This window comes from Ovis aries, chromosome 3, assembly GCF_016772045.2.
Source record: "Ovis aries strain OAR_USU_Benz2616 breed Rambouillet chromosome 3, ARS-UI_Ramb_v3.0, whole genome shotgun sequence".
Classification (NCBI taxonomy): Eukaryota; Metazoa; Chordata; class Mammalia; order Artiodactyla; family Bovidae; genus Ovis; species Ovis aries.
Window position 1 is genome coordinate 18250712 of NC_056056.1, and position 27790 is coordinate 18278501.

General features: G+C 36.6%; 1 protein-coding gene across 15 annotated transcripts in view; it reads right to left on the minus strand.

Moving 5' to 3' along the window:
- Nucleotides 1–27790, minus strand: part of KIDINS220 (kinase D interacting substrate 220) — a 91251-nt gene that overhangs the window by 21690 nt on the left and 41771 nt on the right. For 7 of the 15 annotated variants that reach the window (XM_027966493.2, XM_027966491.2, XM_060411838.1 and 4 more), the window contains exons 18-26: nt 27517–27657; nt 26474–26717; nt 26225–26313; nt 24606–24750; nt 23763–23925; nt 4729–4907; nt 3323–3549; nt 938–1051; nt 144–200 (exon numbers count right to left, since the gene is read on the minus strand). In XM_027966493.2, the coding sequence (XP_027822294.1) occupies nt 144–200; nt 938–1051; nt 3323–3549; nt 4729–4907; nt 23763–23925; nt 24606–24750; nt 26225–26313; nt 26474–26717; nt 27517–27657 (1359 nt within the window). Of the gene's footprint in view, nt 1–143; nt 201–937; nt 1052–3322; nt 3550–4728; nt 4908–21321; nt 22525–23762; nt 23926–24605; nt 24751–26224; nt 26314–26473; nt 26718–27516; nt 27658–27790 lie in introns of those variants that run through there. The other 8 variants (XM_027966496.2, XM_060411840.1, XM_027966495.2 and 5 more) reach the window with 3 other exon arrangements.

Sequence of the window (27790 nt, forward strand, 5' to 3'; positions counted from 1 at the left end):
TATTAGTACTCAGCTACTCTACACTAGCAGCCCATCACACCACAGATGCAGAGTTAGTGAAACGCTGTCATCACGATTAAGAGTCGTTACTGCTGCAAAAGCGGGAGAGGCTCACGGCCCACACCACAAGACTACTCCATTACCCTCGAGGAGTCTGTGGGTGAAGAAAGGCCCTCAGCAGCATCCTCCTTGATAACCTCCTAGCAACACAAAACAAGAGTGTGGGTAAAAGGTGACAGGCTGAGCCAAACAAGGATGATGAATGAACAGGATGCTAAAATAATACGTGACAGTGACACCTGGATGTGATCAGACTTTTTTCTTTAATGATATTATTTTTAAATTTAAAAAACAGTTTAAGTTCTAAAGCTTTTACCTCCTAAAAAAAAAAAAGAAAACATTAGCAGGGAATGTCTTTCTTTAAATTGGTAAACTAAGTTTATCATCAGTAACACCTAGAATTTTAGGTCCAAATGTATTTTGCTTTGGATTAGAGTTAATAGTACATCTGGATAATTTCCTTGCCCTATTTAATTCCTGCTATTCAATCAAAGTGTTCCTCTAATATATGTGCTAATTTTTATACATAGGGCTAGCATATATTTAGATAGATAAAGATATCATATATGAATGTCCTTTAAAAAGAAACCAGATATTAGCAGATGTAAAAGTTTAGTTGTAAAAACTATATAACAAACAATATATTCTAGGCCAGAAACTCTGGTTGTAAACAACTCATCATTCATTCCCTGAGGCTGCTAGTCATTTTCCTTCCATAGATCCTAACCAAAATGAAAACAAAATACATTTTGTGTTAGTAATAGGTTATGTTTCTTGAAACTATTTATAAAATAAATTGTGCTTTTACTACAGAAAGGAAATAAGCAAACTTCTATGCTGACTGTTTAATACTTTAGTTACCCTTTTTTATACTTACTAGGCCATTGCTCTGATCTCTGGGCAAATTCGTTTTTACTGATGGACGTGAGATGAGATGGTGGGAGCCGCCAGGGTAGTACCTTGGCGTGTAAAGGTAGGGGGCAAAGAATGGCTATGGAGAAAACACGTGACAAAACAATTACCGAAATCAAAGTATAATGAGCTTTATCAAATGAAACTAACCAACAAAATACAACTCCAAATTTTTAAATGCAAGTGACAAAACAGAAGAAAAAAATGCCTCACTCAATTCTATAAGATATCAAACCCAAACTTAAGTCATATTATTTAAATTTGTATATTGTTGATTTAATACAATCTTTTTATAAAGCAACTAAAATTTTGTACTTTACAAGTTGACTCCAGAGTTTCTCTTTACATTTAACACTTTTATCGGTGGTTTACCATGTGTCAGGTTCTAAGTGATTTACAAATACAAATATTAACTCACAATCTCACCAAAACAAAGCAAAATAGAATCTTAATTGAGTATTATTCTTTACCAAATAAAGATTAGCCTTAAGTAAGACCAAAAAAAATAGTCTGAATTATTTAAGAACCTCCTAGCATGGATTTCAAGGAATACTGTTACTCCAAGTTGCTAGATTTTACTTTATACCCTGGAGTTTACGCTATCTGCTAAATAAGCAAGGATATTATTTAAAAGGGGAATCCACTGTTTAGAGGAAATCTATAACTGCAGGATTTACCTGTAGCCAGCTTCATATAAACATGAGCTATCAGATTATATGGGCTAAAAATAAAGATTAAAACATATTAAACTTCATTACACTGATGTAACATCTTCCCTTACCTTTTTCACTCCTGTCATTTTAAGAAAATTGTTCAGCTTTTAACTTTCAGACAAAAAATAACTAAATCTAAAAGCATAAGAATTTTTTAATGTTTTAAAAATAATAAAACACTACTAAAGCATTATACATCATTGTTATTCACAAGAAATTAGTGAACACAAAGTTTCCACCTAGATGGTATGGTAATTACAAAAAAAACTTCTTGGTCTCAAAACATCAATTGTCATCTAATTATTAGTTGAGACATTTATGTAAAATTACAGCAGATTTCAAGACTGCTAAATAAAAACCTGAATTTCACACTGCCTAGCACTCAGTTAAAGTTTACAGAGATGAAGTATGTTATCAAATGCTATCATTCCACCTTTTCCTCCTTATTTGAGTAAAAGGATGGAATAACATTCATAAGACCTCTAAAGATGGTATACCTAATTACTTACATGGCTAAAACATTTCTCAAAAACTGAAAATTTTAAACTCTAGAATTTCTTCTTTGCCACATTTATTCAAATTTCTCTTTCTAGCTTACTGCAAGTTTATTTAGGCATGCATTGGCTTCTGTGAATGCTGCTGCTAAGTCGCTTCAGTCGTGTCCGACTCTGCGACCCCACAGACGGCAGCCCACCAGGCTCCTCCGTCCCCGGGATTCTCCAGGCAAGAATACTGGAGTGGGTTGCCACTTCCTTCTCCATCTGTGCATGCTAGCCCCTATGTTTTCTCACTTCAGACTAAAGAGGGAGACAACAAAAATAAAGGAACAATGGATTTTAGAGTTCAGTTGCAGAAAATATTGGGTTGGTCAAAAAGTTCATTCAGGCCTTTCCATACCATCTTATGGCAAAGCTTGAACAAACTTTTTGACCAACCCAATATAATAGTAGGGCTGTTGTTCTGTTTTCCTACAGAAAATATTAGTGTTTAAGACCATTAAAATGAGGATAGCTTGGAGCTACTAAACTCGACAGGGTCTGAATACTGCTGATAATGAATTGAGCTCTCATCATTTGAAGTAGAAAATTATCATATTTATAGTATGAAAATAATTATACATGACTGAAGGTAGTGTGAAATAAAGCTCTAGAAATAGACTACATGCTATCTGGCCAATATCATTTGAGTCCTTCAAGCACTAGGACCCACCATTATCTCACATTTAAAAGCTGTATCACATTGAATATAGGTTTACTGAACTAAGATAAAAATTACCATTGTTTTGAATGCCAATAAAAATTATACAAGATACAACAAATGGAAAATCTGTTTAGAAACCAAGAGAAAAACAGATTGCTTTGAAGCTCAGGACAATCACTGCTGACCCCACAGAGTTCACTTTCTTATCAGGACAATAAATCAAAGCAAAAAGCGTCTCTACTATTCAGACTCAATTGAGATCTAGAACCTGTTTAGATTCAAAAATCTTCTGATTTTTAAAAAATATTACATTCAAACATTTTTTGTCTTTACAGCTAAAGCACAGTTTCAAAATGGTAACAGACTCCATTAGCAGAACACTTCTAGCCTTTTCCTGGAAGAAATTCTTCAATTTAAGATGCCAGGCACTTGCTTACCCTGTTGTAGAAGGGGTGCTGGGGTCCTGTCATACCGCTGTAGTAGCTGCTATGAGGCTGCGGCGACACAACCCCTCCCCCGAATGGCCCATTGAAGGAGGTGGACGAAGAGCAGACGGACGCTGGCTGACTGTAGCCGGAAGGCGGTCGCGGGGGAGGCTCGTGCAGAGGTAGCGGGGGATACGCAAGTCCTCCAATATTAATCTGGTCTCTTGCAGCACGAACGTCTAAGAGATTAAATGATACCCCAGAAGGCAAAAGAAAATAGAACATTAGTAACTAGTCCAATTACCACTTCCTCCTTTAGTTACCGGACAGAAAAAAACGTGATTGATTATATCACTCTTGCCAAAGATTCCAACTGGCTTTACAGAAGCAGACAGGGAACTCTGAATACTCCACAGACATTCTTAGTAAGAGGCACTCAACTACTTCACATGAAAGTTTTTTTCACCATGTGAAGTCACCAACGTCTGTATTCTTCTCTTCAGTTACCAGAATTCTGAATTTTTTTCCTGACTTTTCAAGGTATTTGTGCTATTCTAACAATTCTTCTGACAGTTTTGCTAAATATTAGCAATTCATCCTTATGTAGTAAGTACAATGTTAGCTAAGACTGTGGGTTTACAAACCATATGACACGTCCACCTCTGAACAACCACCACCAACACTTCCACAGTGAGAAAATACACCTCAGACAACAGCCTTATAACACGTATTTTTAAAAAGAACATATGAAAGTACAGTCTCTCCCTCTCCATAATTCATGGAAAATGCAAAGGTGGGTCAGCAGTATTGTATCACACAAAAGAATGTGTGTTCTAATAAAGGTTGAGTGTGGTACAGTCCATGGGGGTCACAAAGAGTCAGACACGACTAAGTGACTTTCCAACCAAAGGCAGAATTTGGGCAGGGAAAACAGAAAAAGGACAGTAACATGTTTTTGTGAGCATACAGTAGTGCCTCAAGAGCAACTTTAACTTATCCAAAACCTTCACGTCATTATCATCAAGTTCTAGCCCACAGATTTAACCTTTGAAAGGAATATAAACTTTCTTACTGCTCTGGATACAGATATAAAAACAGAAGACTAGTGACAGAAAAATCACAGTGGGTTGACAGCTTCAAGTGGCAACTGCGTAGCAAAAGGAATTTGATTCCAGTGATGCTTCAGGTGTGTAGGATGGGAAACATAATAAGGTCAGTTTAACAAACAGCATTTTCCCAGCATTCCCAGAGGATGCTGAGACCCCCATCTTCAGTTTCATTAACTTCCCTGGGTGGTGCTTGGTTCAATATTTCCCATTTTTTTCATGGAGCAGGAGAAACTTATACAGCCAAGTTAGAAATGGGAAAATTTTTTAGCACTTCAGAGAGGGCAAATTAAACTTATTACTGATACCCACCTGCAATAATCTCCCGCAGTTTGGGGTCTAGATTTACAGTGCATGGCAAAAAGGTTTTCACATCTCGAGCCACAAGAACTGGGGTCCTTGAAGACAAAAACACTTCAAAATTTCTTATATCTCCATCTATTTCAAGCAGTGGCTCAACATCTTTAGTTGTTGGAATATTCTTTGATATTCTTCAAACAAGAAACAAATGAAAATGGTCATTAAAGTCATTATTAGACAGGCAAATCCTGCATCGAACTTAAAATGTGTTATTTATAAAAAGAAATAACACATTACTCAGTTTTCTCTCATTAATTTTTCTTAAAGACAAAGGAACAAAATAAATGGTACATTTTCAAAACTACTAAGGGGACAAGTGTGAGGTTAGAATTATATTGCCTTAACCAAAGGAGAAGGGGATGGCAACCCACTCTAATATTCTTGCCTGGAGAATTCCACAGACAGAGGAGCCTGGTGGGCTATAGTCCATGGGGGTCACAAAGAGTCAGACACGACTGAGTGACTTTCCCAACCAAAGGCAGAATTTGGGCAGGGAAAACAGAAAAAGGACAGTAATATGTTAATAATTACCTCACAGTGAAGACTGAGTTACCACTTTACACACGTGAACAGTGGCCTCAGACAAACTCGACAGTCTGCCTAAGTCACGTGACATGAAAGAGAATCTAACCAACTCTAAAAATCATGTTTTATTATAAAATGTCATGGCTCTTTAAAAAAAAAAAATTATTGTTTGGCTGCACCACACAGCATGTGAGATTTCAGTTCCCTGACCAGGGGTCTCTTCCTGTCTCCTGTGGCAGAAACATGAAGTCTTAACCACTGGACCACCAGAGAAGTCCCTAAAATGCCTTGATTCTTGCCATGATTCTTGCAAAGAAAAGAAAAATAAAGAATAATTTATAAATAAATTATGCAAACTAGAAAAATACATAGATTTTTCCATTTTTAAAAAAGGTTTTATTTTCTATTAGAAAATAGAAAGTAAGCTATGCTTACTATGCTGCTGCTGCTGCTGCCAAGTCACTTCAGTCGTGTCCAACTCTGTGTGATCCCATGGACGGCAGCCCACCAGGCTCCCCCGTCTCTGGGATTCTCTAGGCAAGAACACTGGAGTGGGTTGCCATTTCCTTCTCCAATACATGAAAGTGAAAAGTGAAAGTGAAGTCGCTCAGTCGTGTCCGACTCTTCACGACCCCATGGACTGCTGCCCACCAGGCTCCTCCGCCCATGAGATTTTCCAGGCAAGAGTACTGGAGTGGGGTGCCATCATCTTCTCCAGTGCTTACTATATAAGCACATATGTAAGACAAAGAAGTACAAAAGAACGGAGGGAGTTAAAAAACCACATAATTTTACCAACCAGACACAATAACTACTAATATAGTATCAGTCTATTTTTCATTATGCATAACTTTTTACATAGCTTAATTTATAAGTAAATCAGGCAGAGGTCTTAAATGTAAAAAAAAAGTGACATTAAAAACTACTTTAAAAATTAAAAACATTCTATGTTGAACTATATGAAACTGCCAATTTTGTAGGTCAAAATGGTAAACTACTGACAATTCCATAGGTTTCAACCCACTACATGCAAGGTCATGGGCTAATAATCTGAGGCAGTAAGTAAAAATACATCAGAGAGAGAGAAAAGAATGGAAAATGTGAAGGAACTTAAAAGACAAGGAGGTGGATGGAAAACCTGGATATAACTCAATGTCTGTTAACAATGAAGAGATAAATAATTTGTAGTATATCCACATAATGGAATACTACTTAGCGATAAAAAGGAATGGACTTATTTATATATATGCAATGTTGATAAATCTCACAGTAAATTATGTTGAGTGAAAGAATATAGCAAATAAAGAACAGCTGTATTTTTTTCACTTATACAAAACTAGAAAATAAAAACTAATCTATAGTGACAGAAAAAGGATAAGGGTTTGCTGTAAAGTCAGGGATGGGGGGGAGAGAGGCAACAGGAGAGATTTCATAAGAATGGGAGGAGACTTTTGGAAGTCACATGTCTTCTCTCCTGGGGGTGGTGGTGATTTAGTGGCTGTAGAGATATATTGAAACTTCAGGAACTGGACAATTTAAATACGGCCATTTCTTTTATGTTGATTACACCTCAAAAGCTGTTTTAAAATCACTGTAAACTTGAAGATATCCTCAAAACACTCAATTCCCAATTAGCTAATAATATTAACTGAGAGATTACAGTAAGCCTAGTTTCAGAGAAAGAGTAAGATTTTCCTGCCCTTCAAAAAAAGTAAAATGGGATCTGACTCTAATACTGGTTACAGCAACATGATTTCTCTGGGACCAGCATTTTATTCCTCAGGCTCACCATTTGACTAGCAGCCATTTATTAAAAGCTATCTAAGGGGAAATCCACAGACCATAATCAGCAAATAAGAACAGAACAGGGTGCTGGTGAGGAAACAGGGACAGCAATTGCATCTTAGTGAATTTTAGGAAGTCCCTTTTACAGGGTCATGCACATATGCACAAAACAGAATAGCCCTCTGAAATAGGATCCTGTGTGTGCTAAGTTGCTTCAGTTGTGTCCAACTCTTTGCTACTCCAGAGACTATAACGCGCCACGCTCTGCTGTCCATGGGCTTACTCAGCCAAGAACACTGGAGTGGGTTGCCATTTTCTTCTCCAGGGGATCTTCCTGACCCAGAGATCGAACCTGAGTCTCTTACGCCTCCTGCATTGGCAGGCGGGTTCTTTACCAGTAGCGCCACCTGGGAGGCCAATAAATTAAGCTGACTTTCAAACCAATTATTAAGTATATTTAAAATGAAATGGAAAACTTAAGAGAATGGTTTCATGGAATCCCCAGATTTCTGCAAATCACTTTGCAGAAGTGGCCACAGTATCAGAGCTTAAACAGTTAAAAAGGTAGTTTGTCTATTTCGGGAGTTTAACACAAAATGCTAAGAAGAGAAGCTAGAAAGATTTAGATAAAAACACACAGCTGACAAGTCACATGAAACAAATTAACTGAATTTTAATGCCAGCTCTGCTTAAGCTTGAATGTGAACAGTGTTCTCAATATGATGAACAATACTGCTGTTCACAAGCCAACAGTCTACTGCTGGTTTCCAGATTGAAGTCTCTATTCTAACCTTTTGAGCTCAATACATTAAACTCTTCTACTGAAAGAGATATTTATGTAAATGATAATCTTTTGGCAGTAGGCCACCAAAATCATATGTGCTTTTATTTTTCAGATATTTTCCCCAAAGGTTAGTATTTAAAGAATTTAAGTAACTTCACTTTTCAATTAACAGTGAATTTAAATTTCCAGTATTATGAATCATGTGAATTAAAGTTGCCAGCAGTTAAATGGCCCACAGAAAGCATTATAAAGCCTCAGGCATCAACGATCTCCCAGTAAGTTTAAATGCACTTTCTTTCTATGCTACCAATCTAGCAGAACTTGTTAACGCCAACGTCAATGTAAGTCAAAAGCACTTTGATTATAAATGACAGTGGTTTCTAGGAAGTCCGTATTAATTCCTTGGCAGAAAGTACATAAGCCATTCATATCAATTCCATTCAAAATAAGGTTTTAAATTACATGGAAAAAAATTCTATTTTAAATCAAAATATAAATAGGTTCTAAGATCATCATTATGAAGAAGGTATTATTTACCATATTTTGTCTAAAAGTAGCTGTTTGATAATGTCATTATTTAATCATAAGAGGTTAAAAATTAAGATACATTTTCTTTAAAAATTTAAAAATGGAAAACTCTTCACTGCCTCAGAATCTTATTACTTTGACACAATTTAACTTCCAGTAGATTCTCAAATACTTTATCAGTGAGTGCACATTTGCTAAATTCTCTCTGCACAGAGCACTCTGGGGATCCTGGAACACAGATGAAACACAGAGACACAAAACCGCCACTCAGCACTGCAGCCAAAGGGTCAGAAACAAAAAAAAAAATGATAAAATTAAGCCCATTACTATCTGGAGACAATCAAAACCCCCAGAACACGTCAGGAGCTAGCCATGCTCTCCCCTTCCTGGTCTTAACTAGGTTAATTCCTACTCATCCTGTCTCTCCACTCAGCTCCCCCTCTTCAGGGAGTCCTCCGTGAAACTACACTGCATTCCTCTATTACAAAGCTCAAATCACATATGCTTCCTTGCATATACATATCACAATCAGAATGTTGTTATTCAAGAGTGAAATAATTTTATTAATGCCTATCTACCCTGCTAAAAGATAAACTCCATTAAAGCTAAAGACGAGTTTGGTTGTGTATTTCGAATGCTTAGCACAGAAGAGCCATCATATCACTTTTGCTTAATAATTTGCAGAGTGAAAAAACTACACACAAAAAAGTACTGCTCCCAAAGAACTCTATTCTTTTAAAATAATTTTCACTTTAATTATCCTTTTTGATTAGAAAAAACCTTGTGCTTGGGAAAGAGTACACTGACCCATTCCTGTTAATTTTTGCACATGGTGTGAAATAAGGATCCAACTTCATTCTTTCGCATGTGGAAATCTAGCTGTTCCAGCACCATTTCTTGTAGACTATTCTTCCCCTCAATGAATGGACTTGGCAACCTTGCTACAGCTTAACTGGCTGTAGATGTGTGAGTTTATTTTACGTGTGGACTCTCAATTCTATTTCATTATGTCTATCCTTATGTCAGTGCCATAGTGTTCTGATGACTACAGCTTTGTAGTAAGTTTTTTTTTTTAATTTTTTGGCTGTACCCTACAGAATTTGGAACCTTAGCCCCCTGACCAGGAATCAAACCCACTCCCCATGCATTGGAAGGCAGAATCTTAAACAATGGGCCACCAAGAAAGTCCTTGCTGCTGCTGCTGCTGCTGCTAAGTCACTTCAGTCGTGTCCGACTCTGTGCAACTCCATAGATGGCAGCCCGCCAGGCTCCTCCGTCCCTGGGATTCTCCAGGCAAGAACACTGGAGTGGGTTGCCATTTCCTTCTCCAATGCATGAAAGTGAAAAGTGAAAGTGAAGTCGCTCAGTCGTATCCGACTCTTCACGACCCAATGGACTGCAGCCCACCAGGCTTCTCCATCCATGAGATTTTCTGGGCAAGAGTACTGTAGTGGGGTGCCATTCCCTTCTCCCAGGAAGTCCCTGTAGTAAGTTCTCCAACTTTATTCCTTTTCAAGATTGTTTTAGCTATTTGGGATCCCTTCCAATTTTATATAGGTCATTCCTGATAGGTCAACTGCTAAAGAATCCACCTGCAATGTGGAAGACCTGGGTTCGATCCCTGGGTTGGGAAGATCCCCTGGAGAAGAGAAAGGCTACCCACTCCAGTATCATGAATCTAAGGATCAGGTTTCAGCTTAAAGAAAAAAAAAAAAAAAGGTTACTGGAATTTTGAAAGGGATTACACTGAATCTATAGATCACTTTGGGTAATATGGACAATATTTAGTCTTCCTATCCACGAATGTGGCATATCTTTTCATTTCTTCAGAACTACTTTAATTAACCAATGTTTTATAGTTTTCAGTGTACAAGTCTTTACCTCAATGGGCAAATTTTTTCCTAGATATTTTATTCTTCCTGGCAAAACAGTAAATACAATTGTTTTCTTAATTTCCTTTCAGATTGTTCATTTCAGGTGTATAAAAACTCAGCTAATTTTTGTGCTGATCTGTATCCTGAAACACTGCCAAATTTATCAGCTCTATTAGCTTTCTTGTGAAATTCTTTGGGATTTTCTACATACAGCACCACGTCATTTGTGACCAGACGTATTTTCACTTCCTTATTTCCAAATGGATCCATTTACTTCTGTTTCTTGTCTAACTGTGCTAGCCAGAACTTCCAGGATAATGCCGATCAGCAGTGGTGAGAACAGGTGACTTAAGTCAACTGAGATTTCTCTAACAGGATCTCACAAACTGGGGGCTTAAACAACATTTATTCCTCATGCAGTTTGAGAGCATGATCAGGTTCTGATGAGAACCCTCTCTCTGATTTGCAGCTAGCTCTCTGATTCTTTTTATAATGACATCAATTCCATCATAAGGACTTGCCCCTCATGACCTCACTCAACCTTCCAAAGCTTTCACCTCCAAGTACCATCACACTGGGGGTATTTTGCAGGGGACACATTCTGCCCATAGCAGGAGGCGCCCTTGTCTTATTCCTGTCTTTAGGGGGAAGCTTGCAATTTTGTCATCACTGAGACTGTTGGCAGTGGGCTGTTCCCTACATGCCTTTTACCATGCTGAGTAAATTCCCTTCTACTCCTAGTTTTCTGTTTTTATCCCCAAAGGGTGTTGTATTTCATCAGATGCCTTTTGTGCCTCCCTTGAGTATTCTGCAATACTTTTTATTTCTGTAGAATGAGTGGTAACCCACAATTTCTGATTTTAGTTAATTCTTATTTTTTCCTGTCAATCTAGTGAAAGACTTGTAAATTTTGTTGATGTTTGCAAAGAATTTTCATTTTCACCAGTTCTCACTAATGCTATTTTATTCTCTATTTTATTTATTTCCACTCTAATCATTATGACTTCCTTTCTTTGGCTAACCTTGAAACTTTTAAAATTTGCTCCTTTTTTTCTACTTTCTCAATGTGTAAAGTTGGGCTATCCATAATATTTCTCCTTTTTAAATATAAGCATTTATAGCTATATATTTTCCTGAGTGCTGCCTTTGCTGCATCCCATAAATTTAATCACCCCTAAAATTCTCATAAAGAGTATCTTGAAGGACTTCCCTGGTGGGCCAGTGGTTAAGATGCTGTGCTTTTACTGCTGAGGGCACAGCTTCAATCCTTGGTCGGAGGAGCTAAGATCCCACAAGTCGCTCCATGGCACCAAAAATCCTTATAAGGCACTGACTTCATGCATGGGCATTATGTAAAATGTTCTGAGTAAGGTATCCCTTTCTTATATAAAATCTAACAAAAAAAGGTTATTTAAATGCTATAAAGAAAGAGAATTTTTAAAATTAGTATTTTACCTATCTTCCAAAATCCCATGAAGTATTATTTCAGTTTTTAAAATGAGGAACTTAAGGCTCAGAGAGGTTAAGCAACTGGCCTGACATGGCCTGGCTGTAAGGGGAAGAGCTGGTGGGTGTGTCTGCCGATTCACAAGCCTATACCCTGCTCCTTGCACTGGCTCATGATTCTTAAATTAATGATTTACATGTTTTTAACTCCTTAAAAATATAAAGTAGAATGCTGTTACATATTAAATTATACACACTGAAGAAGGCCAACACATAAGCCTATGTTGGCTGGTTATATTGGCTTTTTGTTTCAGTTTTTTGCAGATTTTTGAAATAAAGTTTCTCTTCCATCTTTGTGGATGTATTTAAATTCCTTCACGGTTTTAAAATACAGGCTAGCACTTTTCTGCTAACAAAATTATGCAAACAAGACACTACTACTACTCCACCCCACATGCCTGAGCACGGAATGCAAAAGCCAGTTAAAAAATAGCAATAATAAAGACATGCTTCAAATGATAGGACCTCGTCAGAGAAGCAGCACCCAACACTTCATCTATTATAAAAAAAAAAAATGTGAGCAACTGTTAGATTATATTAACGAGTAACTTAAGAAGTAAAATTCCCAATTAAACTTTCACATTTCTGAATTACATTAATTGAAAATACCCTATCATTGCAAAGCAAGTTTAAAAACTGGTTACCATCTGCATCTACTCATGATTTAGAATTTTCTTGATATTACATTGCCAAAACTGAGTACAGAAACAAATAAATGTGTAAACCAATGCAGAACTGCAACCATCGTCCATACACTTCAATTTTAATAATCTTCAAAACAGCTCATTTTCCCAAATGAATGTATCAGGAAATGTTATAATTTCAATTAATTTCTATTTATTCTGCTTTATTTATTGGGATTCAGCATAAGACAGAATCTGCAGTAAGGTTTCCACTAGCAGGGGGAAAGCCTAAATCATATAAGTGATCAGATGACAACAAAATGGTAATTTCAAGCTAGAGTAAAGAGAAAACTTCAGCTGAGAGGTTAAGAGAGAGGCAATGTATTTCACAACAGGCTCAATGAAAATAGTTATCACTCATAAAAAAGCAAAGCTCATTGTTTTAGATCAAAAGTATATACGATGATATTTTAAAATATTCCAACAAAAGTAAGTAAGATCCAATTTTCATAACCTTTTAAGGAACACTGTGAGGTGCTAGAAAGCAATGAGAAAATGTTCATGTTATTTTCGCCTTTAAGAAATCTTAAAAAGTGACTAATCACACAGTGATTTACTGAAAAAATCTGCAATAAAACTTTCAATAACAAGCAGAGAATGAAGGCTCTGCACTCAAAGTCTGCCTATAAATATGTCCAAGGTTAAACCAAAACTTCTATTATATAAGCTATCTTAAAAGTTTAATGTTTAATTAGAATGGAACCCAAGATCTATATTAGTATTTTAATATAGAAATACAAATTTGTAAGAAGATTAATTTAAAACATTCTTCATTCTTCATATCTACCCTTTTCTCAACTTAATGAAAACTACACTATTCAATCAGATAATCATTCGTTTATGATCATAATTCTTGGTGCTTACTAGTGTCCTTTGAAGCCATTCTTTAAATAATAGGAATGAAAGCTGAACTTCAGAGACTAACATATTCATTAAACTCAGTGTCTTTCTTGTTTTTCTGCTATGAAAAAGGGAAAGCAAAATGCATTAGCTCTTATTTCTCAGTCAACCACGTTAACCATGTTTCTGGTGAAATACTGCCCCCTCGTGGACCTTCCGGACATTGCAAACAAAGGCCACACGCTCCAGGGTTTTACGTCAGCATTTCACCGTAATCTTAGTATTTCCACTAGGGAGCACCTTCTAACATTAGAAGATCCCTTGCAGAAGGGTATGGCAACGCACTCCAGTATTCTTGCCTGGAGAATCCCACGGACAAAGGAGCCTGGCAGGCTACAGTCCATAGGTCACAAAGAGTTGGACACGACTGAAGCGGCTTAGCATAACACAGCATTTTTATTATATGTTACTTTTGCTTATTCTTACATTTTGAAGAGTCTTAAAAGTATTGCACTTTGAAATGCCAAAATTACAAACCTCTAATGAAGAAATAATTTCAGGAAAAAATTGATCTCTACCTGATCTCTAATGGTATACTGAATCTTTTTGACAAATCTGAATCCTTCAGTAGTATGTTTTTTAATGTAAATGTGCATAATGTGCACAATATTCGTGCTGTGCTATAAAATAAACTATAAGTCTGCACAGGTAATGATCTTTTTATTTTACATATTAAAAGATATTTTAGAAAAACTGATTTTTAAATACTGTTTTCAAATATTTAAATATTTTCAAATATCAAAGCCTTAGTTAACATATTTTAGTTTTTCATGTTAGAAACACACAACTTTGAAACATCTAAAATTCTTTCTCTGTTCTACATTTGTATAAAATACTGAAAACAGCATTATGAGTTTAAATGAGAAAATATTTTAAAAATCAATTTTATTCTATTGAAAGCAAAAGAAAAGTTATCTAAAAAGCTACCAAGGAAAAAATTACAGCCACTTAGTGTACATAAAAATGGTCTAAAGGCTTAAACACACAGATGTACCAGCTGTTTAAGTGCCAAATATCACAACTGAGTTTTCTTAAGCTTTCCATACAAAACCTACTGCAGTTAGCAGACACAATCAAAACTGAATAAAGCATTGATTTGGGGTTTTACATAAGTTGTTAAGAAGTCTGCCTTTTTTAAATGGAATTAAGATAAATTCCATCCTCTTAAAAAATGTCTGCTAGAACATTCCCATTGATACACAATAAATGATTCTAAATATTCATTTGAAAATGAATAAATTATATCTGGAAATAAAAAATAAAATTAGTTCGCTTCTGTCTTTCTAATATCTCAGACCAGTTGTCTAGCTCTGTAGTCACAGACAGCCTGCTGGCTTCCAGAAATAGGCCTGGGGAAGCTCCAGCAGCTACAGCTGTGTGGTCTTAGGTAACTCCCACTCCCTGCCTCCCAGAGTTATGGGTATTAAATGAAATAATCTAGGTAAATCCATATATTGAGGGCTCAAGTAATAGCACTAGCTAGTGCTTTTATTAGCATGTGCCCAGCATGCAATAAACTCTATAAATATTTAATGAATGAACACAATCAAAACGTTCAGCATAACAAAAACAGAGTACAGCTAAGTCAAAGGGCCTTTTTGAACAATACTGACAACAGCCAGTGAACAGAAACAGAAGTGAGAGGAACTTGTCTAAAAGTGTGCTGATACGAAGCAACTCCAGACTGCGGCATTCATGAAACGATCATGAATGTAAGAAACCCTAGAAATGCAGCTGAACTCACCTACAGGGAAACACCTATGAAAACACTGCTTTGATTTTACTATCACCTGACAAAAGGCAGAATCTACTAGGTGTTAGCTGAAATATGTCATCATTCAATCTTTGTGTTCTGAAAACTGTGCCTTACCCAGGGATTCACTGTTGTAATAACAAAGGAAAATGTTCACCTACATTTAGAACCAAAGGAGGACTAGTCTGTATGGATAGTATTCAAGATAAAATGTGACTTCTCACTTACCACCTTCCCCCACGCCATGCTTTCCCCAAAGCAAATGGCATCATCATATTTCATTATTCTTTCAGAAATACCCACCACCGCCTACTCTGTGTCATGAATGTCTAGAAACGAGGAATTTAGCAAGGTTTAGCGAAGTTACACTTCATGGAGTTATCAGTCTAGTTCAGGAAACAAATATTAAAGAAACTGCAATGCAAATATCTATTAAAGATACTGAATGTTACTAGGAGCCTGGTAGCGATGATAAAACAAAGAAGTTGCAAAATATATAAACAGGTAAACTCAAAAAACAGTCAAACATGTCTCATTCTGTTTCATTTTTTTTTCTCCAAAGAAAAGTAGAGATATTTTTCAGGCCTATCAAAATAAACTAAACAATTCTGACCTTCATCTTTATTTATCTTTAGGAACCTGAGTTTTCCAAGTAATTTCCACATAGACAATGGGTAAAAATAAACACCACACAAGAAATGTATGTTTAACTGTCAACACTACATCTATTTACAGGCATCTTTGTTCATGGTTCTTTGAAGGCTCAATCTTCACATGAAACCCTGCAAATATACTGTTATTTATTTTATCCTGTTAAAATGTGATTTCTGTTTTAGATTGTAATCTTTTTTTTTTTTTTCAACACAAACCCACTTAGTTTCCTTTTCTATATGGAGAATCATTTCATGAGCTTGCAAAGAATTTGATGAGGGTTTGTTTTTTTTTTTAAGATAAAAAAGAAAGTAGAAAAGAAATAGTGAAGTTGCTCAGTCATGTCCAGCTCTTTGCGACCCCACAGACTGTAGCCTAACAGGCTCCTCCGTCCATGGAATTTTCCAGGCAAGAGTCCTGGAGCGGATTGCCATTTCCTTCTCCAGGGGATCTTCCTAACCTGGGGATCTTCCTAACCCAGGGATCGAACCCCGGTCTCCCACATTGCAGGCAGATGCTTTACCGTCTGAGCCAATAAAGAAGATATTGATAAAGTATTGAACTCCTGAAAAAAGTGTTTACATTATACATACATTAAGGGCGAGAATGTTCTGGGAATAAAAATGGAAATAACAATTACACACGAGAAAGTAAATTATTAACTGTGGAATGGTGACAACACCAACACACATCAAAAATACAGAATTTCATTAGGATTCTCAACTACTTACAAGAAACAATAAAAGGACATGCATGAAACAGTATTGGGAATAAATATTTACAGTATCTCAAACCTAAATTAAGGAAAAAATCATCAGTACAAGAATGAACTTCATACCACCAAGAAGATAAGACAATTTCCTTACAAATCTAAACTATCTAGCGTCCAATTTTTTATGTTATTCAGATTCATAACTTCCGTCCATATGAAAAGGAAACAAGCCTGTGCATAATCTGGGCCACGTGATGGGTTGGGGAGGGGTATCAGTAATGACCCAGAACTTGAAGGAAAGAGGAAGGTAGTGAGAGCGAAGAGAGGCGGGAAGTAACTAGAAGTGATAAAACTAAGCTTATGAAAAGTTTGGCTAAGTATCATCCAACATGATTTTTTATTATGAAAAATGTTTTAAGTACAGAAAAACTACTCCTTGAACAGTTTAAATATACTGAACTTTGGATGAATTTTATAAATTAGATGTCTATAGTGTCTACTCAGCAAATAGTTATTTTAGGGAAATGGAAATGGCCACCATTCTGAAGCTCTCTCAGAACTTACTCAATTGCTCAAAAAAAATCAAGTACAAGAAGTCACCAAAACAAAGTACAACATTATCCTTACCACAACCCTAATTCTGACCACATCATTTCTAAGTAAAAGACTGGCTGAGTAGCATCAAAACAGACATTTGAAGCAGTACCTTCATGGAAGCCATTTAAATTGATCTTTCAAAAGCCTCTATCATTGCTTAAAATGCTTAATACTAAAAAATGCCAGAAATAAAGTTTTATACTAAAATATCTCAGTGGGGTCTAAAACTCTACAATAAAAGTAGACAGAAAATCTTTATCTACAGTTTTTATTTTACTCCTTTTCTTCTTACTAAATGTATGTTAACAAAAAAAACCCTCAAATGATCTAGACAAAAGCTTTTAGCTCAACACATAATTGCAAGAAAATTACAATAATTGTACCAATTAAAATAATCTTGAATGAACAGTATGTCATCTTAATGTTCCAATGGTTTATAGAGGGATCTACTTAATTAGCTGAAATTGCTTTCCAGTGTTAGTATCAAATGTCATTTGTTAAAAGTTGAACAATTTAGAAAATAATTTAACAAAGCAATTTTACCAAACACCAAGAACCAACATTTTCTTTTTCAGCTGAATAAAGCAAGCAGATGTGTCATCAAATTGCTATAAAAATAAATGAGGCTTTTTATGGATTAAAAAAATTTTACTACTAGTGTTAAAAATACTATTTTCTGATTGTTTTTACCAAATCAGATTTCTTTAATAAAATAAATGAATATCAATTATATACTGCTGCTTTCTGTCTGCAATAAATAAAACGTTTTATTATTCAAATGACAAGCAATAGCACCAAAGAACTCAACTATGGTTAACTAGAACAGTCATCTGAGTTATTCTAACATATTCCAGTATGATTTTTTGATATACTGATCAAACTGTCTCCCTATAGTTTTTCATTTGAGATCTTAAATTAAGTCAATTCCTTAATGAACTCTCAAAGATTCTTACTAAATTGTCTTTTTCTTTCCCTTAGAATAGCTACAAAACAGTATTTGTAAGTATCTGCAGGCATATAGGACACAGTCATTTGTTTTTTTTAAAAAAAGACACACATCTCAAAGTCACCCTGCATTCTACCCATTTGTGGATGGCAGGCCCACCAAGAGCTGAAGTCTAAAATAATAGATTAACTTAATTCCAAAGCAAAGTTCTCATTACTTCATTATACCCCCAAGATACAAAAGTCTATGTTTATAGCATAGAATATTCTCACTACAAAAATTCACTCCATGCTATTTTTATGATTAAAAATACACTTTCCCCCAAAACTTTTCTTTGACAAATGTTCTATTTAATAAACAGGGTGAAATTTTACCATTATTTTTAAACTACAGGTCATAATATATTTTCTTTTGTCTGTATGATATATTTTAACTAATTAAAATGTAAATTTCTGAGAACTTCCTCAAACATTAGGAAGGCGTGTAAGCTGAGGCTCAAGTGCCGGAAATTAGTGTGAAAGTTTTAAAAGGGCAAGTAATTAATTAGACCTTTTAAAAGGTCTATTAGCAAAGAAAGTTAGTTTTAGCCTGAAAAGCTTTCTATCATCCAGAAAGCAGTGTTTCAGCCCATTACTGATAAAACTTGTTAACTGGCTAATTGTTTGAGCCATCACATTTTTACTTTATTCCAGTTGTTTCAAATGTGTAAATTTTACTTTCAATCAGAATATATATTCCTCATATACTTGAGTGATGAGGGACAAAAGATATGTTGCATATAATTTACCCTCTAATGGTTTAGAAAAAAACGTGTGTATGGGCGGGGGGGGAGTGTGTGGTAATGGTGTCTTTGGGAATGCTGAAGTATTTAGGTGTGAAATACACTTTCAGATGGTTTGGCAAAAGAAAAGGGTATGTATGTGTGTAGAAACGTGTCTGTTAAGTTCCTCAAGGGCATTAGATGCTTTGCAAGTTTGTCCCTCTACCCTACCTCCTCAGGCAGCCCCTGGAACACATAAAAGCACAAAGGACACAATCTGACCCCTAACCTACAGTAAAGACCCACACCAAACACACATCACATGAAGAAAATGAACTAGAATGGGTACACTAATGAAAACTGCACCTTTCGTACCCGCTTGTTCCATACCTTTAGAGGTACTGGCTGATTTTGACATTAGAATCAACCAGTGAATAAAGTGTGGTTTGTGATTCATTCTACCACCACAGAACAAAATAGTAGGTTTTTTTTTTTTTTAGAGCTTTCAAAAGACACATGAATAGATACATAATGATTTTCAATTCGGCATGTGTGAAAAGGTTACTAAAATCACAGGAGTGCACTAAGGAGTACAGCTCTTAGATTCATTTAATTCAAATTATGTCCCTAAGTAAAAATGTTAACAAAGCAACATTTACTGGACAGTCACTGGGGAGAACAAAAGGCATGGGAAAAGGAAAACTTTTTAATAAGAACCAGGTACTTCATCTACACACACATACATACTTTCCTTTTGCCAAACCATCTGAAAGTGTATTTCACACCTAAATATTTCATCATGAATGTCCCCCAAACACCCTTAGCATACCGAAGGATATTAACATTAACTCAAAAACTCAAATTCCCCAACTGCCCACAAAATGCCCTTCAGTGCTCTACTCTTATGACAGATTCCAATCACAGCTCACACGCTGCATTTGGGCTGTGGGATCTCTTCAGTCTCCCTCAGTGGCCAATATGGAACCTAAGCCAGTTGCCTTGTAGCGTGTTTCACATCTCAGATTCATCTGGCCGTTTCTTCATAATCAGGATCACAGTAAAACACGGCTGGCAACAGGAGCACATAGGTGATGTGGTACCTTCTACTGCCTTTTATCTAGAGTCACATGAGCCTGATGCTGAGAAAGATTGAAGGCAAGATGAGAAAAGGGTGGCAGAGGATGGGATAGTTAGAAAGCATCACTGACTCGATGAACATGAATCTGCACAAACTCCAGGAGATAGTGAAGGACAGGGAAGGCTGGAGTGCCCAGTCCATGGGGTTGCGAAGAGTCAAACACAACTCAGCAACTAGACAACAATACAATGCTATGCCTCCCATTACTGATGTCAGACTTGATTATTTGATTAAAACTGCTGACAAGTCTCTCCCAGCAAGGGCATTTCTTCTGTGGTTGCACATAACCTGGGGAGTGACACTCTGAGATCATGTGTGCATCGTGTTCCCCAACAACTTCCCCCCAGTAGTTTTTGCAACCACTGATGATCTTTGCTTGAATCAATGATTATACTGGGGATTAAAAAATAATAATTTTATTTCACTCATTCCTTCTACATTTATTAGCTGGCATTCTAAAACAAAGAATTATTCCTTGTTTGCTCTCTTCTAAGCATTACTATGGACTCATGGGGTTTTTTTGTTGATATGTTATAATCCATTACTATCATTTTTCTTTGTGAAAATGGGCCCAAGTTTGAAAGGTGCTCCTTCAGACTACGTCCCGTGGCTGTCTGTGCAAACCCTGCTGTCCTCGAACACATCCTTCTCTGGTTTCTGGTACAACAATGCAGACTCCCCTTGAGCTTTCCCTGCCTCTGACCTGGAATTAGCCATTTCTCCAAGGAGTCCAGCTCCAGGTAAGCTCACAGTTTGGGGATATTTTTGCTCCCTTTCGCTGGGCAAAGCAAGGGAAAATCTCATTTTAAATTATGAGTTAATAATTTAACATTTCCAAATCCAATCTGCTTTCCATGCAGGAGACACAGGCAACCTGGGTTCAATCCCTAAGTCAGGAAGATCCCCTGGAGGAAGGAAATGGCAACCCATTCCAATATTCTTGCCTGGGAAATCTCATGGACAGTGATGCTGGAGAAGAATCTTCAAGTCCCCTTGAACTGCAAGGAGATCAAACCAGTCAATCCTAAAGGAAATCAACCCTGAATATTCACTGGAAAGACTGATGCTGAAGCTGAAACTCCAATACTCTGGCCACCTTATGTGAAGATTCGACTCACTGGAAAAGACCTTGATGCTGGGAAAGACTGAAGGCAAAAAGAGAAGGGGGCGACAGAGGGTGAGATGGTTGGATAGCATCACCAACTCAATGGACATGAATCTGAGCAAACTCTAGGAGATAGTGAAAGACAGGGAACCCTGGTGCACTGCAATCCATGAGGTCACACAGTCAGACATGACTTAGCGACCTAACAACAACAAAATCCAATCTAATACCACAGTACTCTTCCTAATTTTTTCCATCCAATATTGGTATTTCCTTCTCCCACAGAGAAAACACTGGCTTCCAAGAATAGAAATTTATTTATTCATTTACTCTATCTTACAATACACGCAAAAGGACTTCAGGAGTATAATAATACAATTAGAAACAATAGACCTACTAAGTTCAAGATTTCGTTGTAGCTAATTTTGTCCTCAGTATATTCTACTAAGAATAAAGAGTCAAGAGAAAACTGAGTTCCAAGGTGTTTGAATTAATATTTTTCTGTGTGGTTATACTATCAATTTCATACATCATTAGCATAAATTCTTCCTGTTTGTATTCAATATTAGGGTTTGTGTTTTTCTATCCTTTTTGAATTAGTTTTTTTAATATATGAAAGGCAAACCATATAAAAATACACATTCAGAGTACATCTCATTCCCCATCTAAGCATCCTCTTAAGGTAACATTTTTATTCCTTTCTGTTTTTTCCTTCCTGTGGGTTGTTTTATATTTTCACAAAAAATAATACATATTTACATATTTATATGTAGACGTCCTTACTCCCCCTTCTTATACAAATAGAGCATGTTATATACTCTCGCATTTTGCAGTTTTCACTTACTAATGCATCCTTAAAATTTCTCCATATCAAATCATAGTTTTTTTCTCATTTTCTACAGTTAAAAAACACTCCAGTATGGTAGATGTGCCATAATTTATTCAACTAATGTTTCTAAAAACATGCAGTTATGGTGCTACAGATAAGGTCACAATAAATAACACAATAAATAAATAAGGTCACAATAATGTATAAGTGTTTTATCACTGTGGAGGTGTGTGTTCAGAGTAAATTTCCACAGTGGGATTGCTGGGTGAAAAAGTAAATACATATTTACTTGTTCACCACTGTATCTCCAGTATTGGTGGCAGGGCCCAGCAGACACTTGATAAACTTTTTTTGATTGAACTGAATCATGAATTCTTCTGAGAGCTTTAAAAACCGTTTGATAGTTTTACATCTCTATTGCTTCTATTTCCTGAGAACACAGACTCCCTCACCAAGTCTCACCCTCTTCATAGAGCATGCATGGGGCCAAGGGATGAACTCTAAGCATAGAGCCCGTAAAATGTGAAACACTGTCAATGTTTTTGTACTCCTGAGACACAGGAAACTTCTAGGCATCACATTCAATTTATGAAGGTGAAGAGACTGACTTCAGTACTATTTGTACCAAAACCTAAAACTGTGCTCATCCAGCAAATATTCATTATGCAGCACCTGTTACGATACAAATGTTTATTCATGAAACAAAACAACAGTCTATTACACAACCAAGGAAAACACCAATCATGTATCTCATAATAAAAAGAGGATTTCTAAGCTATCAAAGAGCAGATGCATCCAGTAACACTGCTCTGCAGGCCCCTGGCAGCTGTGGAGCACTGCCATCTACTGGAACACCTACTTCACACAGCCCACACAGTTTACAATGATTAATGTAGCATAAATGAAACATATAACCTCAAGAGCTCAAGTGTGTAGACAAATACTACAACCATCCTCTATATTCTAATATCAGTTACTTGCCTAAAAATATTAGATAAAACATGTACATGAAAAATGGGGATTGGAAAATAATGAAAACCATATGCTGATCAATCTTAAAAGTTTAATATAGAAACTCTACACTGAATGGTTGGTCAGGTTTACCATTTTATTTACATGTTCAAAATAATGCTTCAATTATACTAAGTTTTAAACAATTGCATAGCCCCCCTGAATTACATTTTTTCCTAAGAGATACTTTTATTTAGAGTTATAATTGAAGCTATGAAGGTATTAAGTATTTCGGTAAACAAAGAGGATTATAATTTTGTTTGTGAATTTGACAAGAAAGTGGTACTCTTAAAACCTGATACACTTGACACTACACTGAGCTTTGACTGTGTGTTTTCCCAGAAAAACGTAATCAATTTCTTTATCAGAAGTAGATTTTAAAAGTACTTCAAATGACTATAAAAGAACAATAAATTTCTTTACTGTTTAGTGCAAAGTACGTTTACCATCCCGTATTCACAGTTTCCCAGGTCCTCCAGATACAAAGCTATGAAAACACCTGCACTAATGATTTGGAAAATGCAACCTCCTCAATACGCTATCAAGACACTTAGAATAAAAAATAAAATGGACATTAAACAATGTTTTAAGGTTTGCCTTTTGTATATTTAAATACACAAATTTAATAGGACTATTAATTAAACATCTTTTATCATTAGGTTATACTGAGAAAGAAAGAATCTATCCAAATAAAGCTGTAAATTTTACACGATGGGATATATACCTGTGCTAATACAACTCTGAAATTATAATGGAAGAATTACTAATGAGAATGATTAAACTCAGAACTCTACATTTTATACATATTATTTTGCATTCATTTTGCTTTGTATGCATTTTTTCTTAAGAGTCAACTCAATTTAAAACAAATTTAAATATAAAAAGGTCAGATAAAGTACCTTTCATAGATGGTTTTTAATGTCATTTGATCTGGGATACCCTCAGTCTCTTCCAAATACAATATGAGCCATGAAGTTCTGTACGGCCACTGCTCAGTTAGGTTGATCCAGCTAGCAAGCCTATCCCAGTTGAAACTTATCTGATTGGCTCTCAGTAATCGTCCTTTAAAGAATACAAAAACATTTTAGAATTAATAGGTATGTAACGTTATGTTAAGCCAACCATTCTGTATATTCACAAATAACCAACTTCCACTATTTTTTAATTTGCCACTTAATTTACACTACAAATTCACACCTAATATTTATATGGCTGCTGGGAGAGGGCCAGGGGGATGAGTATAGAGTTTCAGTTTAATGTGGTGAAATGCATTATGGAGATGGATGGTGGTGAAGATAACACAAATAGTGAAAGTATTTAATACCACCCAAATGGACCCTGGTTAAGATAGTAAATTTTATGTGTATATCATTTAACACATTAAAAAAAAGAAAAAAATGTAATTTGAAAATTAAAGCAGAATAGCAGCATGTAAAAATCTGAACTTCAACATTTTCAATTATAAATTGATTATAGTTATACAAATTAGCATAAAATTATTTTTATACAAAGAGAAAAATTAAACCTGAGGTGAAATTTTTAAATCAAATAAATAACAGTACACAACTGACAGTCGATTTTCACTATCGAAACCAATACTGGTTTTATTAGACACACAGTGCAAAATAAAACTGGTGCTCGGTGGTGTAAACCTATAAACACAGTCCATCCTTTTGTTTCTGGAAGGGAATTGCTCTGTTGATGTTGCACCTTACTGTCTACCACACAACAAGGAAACCCACCTGTCACAGAAACAATGTTGAGCAGTCTCCTCATGGTCTGCGGGCTTATGTCACTGAACCAGTCCTCCGTAACCAGCAGTTTTGTGAGGTCGAAGGACATCTGCCGGGTTATCGTGCGCTGCATCTGCCTTCTTCGGTAAGTGTCCTGAAACGGGGTACCGTCAGTGAGCGTGAACCCTCACTTCAACCCTGAGAGCTAGAGGCTCTTTTGAGAAGTTAATACATGTCTATGTCAGTAACAAAAACAATCCAAAATTTCAGTCAAAGAGGAAGATGAAATAGTAACAAAAAGTATTATTATTACTCCCTGAAGTAGCATATGTACCGAACTCTAAAGTATTTCCAGCAAATGCATCAGAGACTATGATTTAGCTTTGGGTGTACCTGATTTATAGTTGTACAATCAGAGAAAGCCCAATGCCTTGAAAATTATAAATAAGCTGAACTGTATAAAGAAAATTCAATTCAAACTCTTATGGGAGCTCAGTATCTATAGGAACTCTTATAACAAAGCAAATAACCCCTTGCCCAGATTTAAGGAGTCAGCATTTTGATTTTTAGGTTATTTTCAAATGTGACAGTTACTGAAAGGGCACAGCTGCTGTATCCTCACGTCTAGTAAGAATGAAAGGCTCTCTACTGGGCAGGGTGGGTGGGGATTCCATCCAATCAGGAGAAGCAGGCACAATGAGGGTGGTTCTCATCTAAGGTCATGAGATAGGGGAACCCAAGGGTCCAGGCTCCCAGGACAGAAATTCTAAATGGCAACTCATAACCCACTCTTCATTTAGAGCTGTCAATTATCCTTGATACATTATTTCTGCATCCATACTTGTACATGGCAAAGGCATAAAATCAAAATACCTGAAGACAGTTTTTAAAATGTAAAATGTCCCAATTAAAGATTTGCAAACTGGGGGGGGGGGGGCGGGGATGGGGGGAGCGGGGTGGGTAGCGAAAAATATCACCAATGCTGGCCCAAGCTCACCATCCATAAGCAGCATTGTTACCATCACTTACCTGCAAAGGTATATCTCCATTCTTATAATAGCCCCAGTTCTTTACAAAAGGCTCCTAGGATAGGGCAGGGCAGGGAAACTACAGTGTCTCCCAGGAGACAACCAACAGACTGGGAAAGGCACACAAGGTCACTACGTGGGGCTAGAAAAAAAAAGCGCACACCTCACAAACATTAGGGCAGGAGGCCAGCCAACAGGACAACACAGCAAAGACTGGTTCTCACACCACAAGCCTCTCCCCCTTACAGCTGTGCTGACAATGGCCCCTGGGACAAGCACAACCTGACCTGGGATGAACCCAATGGTTCTCTGTCCCCAGTGACATCATCTAGGCAGCTTTCAAATCTCACTCTCAGAGGTTGTGATTCAGCTGGTCTGGAGTAGGACCTGGGCTGAGAGTAGGCTGGGAGAGACCGGGCATTCCTATATAATTTACAGTTATTATGGCTCTAGGTTCAGACATTCCCTGAAAAACCACCAATGATAAAATATACTTTATGAGCTCAAAGCAGTATTTATAAAATAAGTAAGCGGCCTTACCTTGGTTTTACTTAAACAGCAGCAATACAAACAAATGGCTCAAAACATACACTATCTTACCCGTCTATTGAGGGCCGTCTTGCTACCAAGTTTTGTCATCTCTCCAAGGCTGTTTTGTGAAACTCTTCTGTCAGCATCTTCCTGCATCCCTAAAAGAGTTTATCAAGAAAGCACCATTTGTCCTGAAACTCTGCTGTAAATGATAGAGTTGTGAAATTCGAACAATACTTTTCAAGGTAAGAGGAGATGCAAAATGAAAAACTGCGGAACCACTTCAAACCCAAAGTACCCGAGGAACTTGATCTTTACCTGCATTATCCGAGCATGGAACATCCCCATTAGTTGTTGAGGTCACAAGAAATTTTCTTGCACTGCTTAGTCCCCGACTGTTGAGGAAAACGGGCAGATGAACTATATTGCGCATATAGTCATGTCCGTTGATGTTTGAGTCACGAAGCACACTATTGAGGTTCTGATTAATTGCCTTTATGATAATATGTGGATCACTTGCAAAAATGGCAATGAATGGGCCTTTTGAAAACAAAACTCGGACCTGTGGTAGAAAAAATGTATAATCACAATAAAAAACTTAAAATTATCCAAAGTAATAAAACCTCTCTTCAAAATCTGCATTAGCCTTTGTGACTACATTTTAAAAACAGCATTTCCTTTTCATGCAAATGTTATTCTATGTGAAAATAAATTTTATTGAAGTTTCAATCTGGTTTTTCACCACCTGACAATTTTCAACATTTGACAGTAATAGAATCTCCGAAGGAAACAACTGGTCCTGTCCTACTTTGAGACACTCAATCTACATAAGGAGTAAGATCCACAAACATGAGAAATACTCATGAAATACTCATGAGCAGACACAATGCACTGTACACGCTGGTCTAGTGAGAGCAACACACATGAGAAACACTCATGAAGTCCTCATGAGCAGACACGGTGAACTGCACACACTGGTCTCTGACCACAGGCACACACCGCTGCTTATACCAGACCTTACAGAAAGCCATGAACCTTTCTTACTTTTTAACAAAAACTCCACAAATTCTGTGGCTTCCCCATCCCTATCTATATTCTAACCATACCATCTGTAGAGAAATTCTAGAGTCACACCCTGGACTTTAGAGACCCCCCTACTCACATTTCCCCTCATTCTGCCATTAACCTAAAATTGGTTAAATCTGCTTGGGATGAAACTTCGACTGTTTCTGCATAAAACACACAGTTGTTTTTATAAAAGAAAAAATAGTATTCAAATTCCACTTGAGATATTCATGAAGCTGTTCCTCTCAGCTGCCACACATGCTACAGTTACAAGTTTCAAGATGGTTAAGACGTACAGTGTCCAGCATCTGGAGTACTTTGTCCTGCTCACAGGCATCTAGCCCATCGATGATAACCACCAGCCTTGTCTGATTCTGAGTGAAGCTGTCAATGGTTTTTGCCATCCTGGCCATCAATTCCACTTCACACTTAAGAACCTGTGCAAAAGAAAGGATACACTGCGCTGAAGATACGAGAAACTTAAGTGCCTCTCTTAAAGAGCCTGAAAGTCGCCTACTGGGAGAAAAGAAACCCAAAGTGCTTGCTGCCAGCTGTGGTTCCACTTAGTAG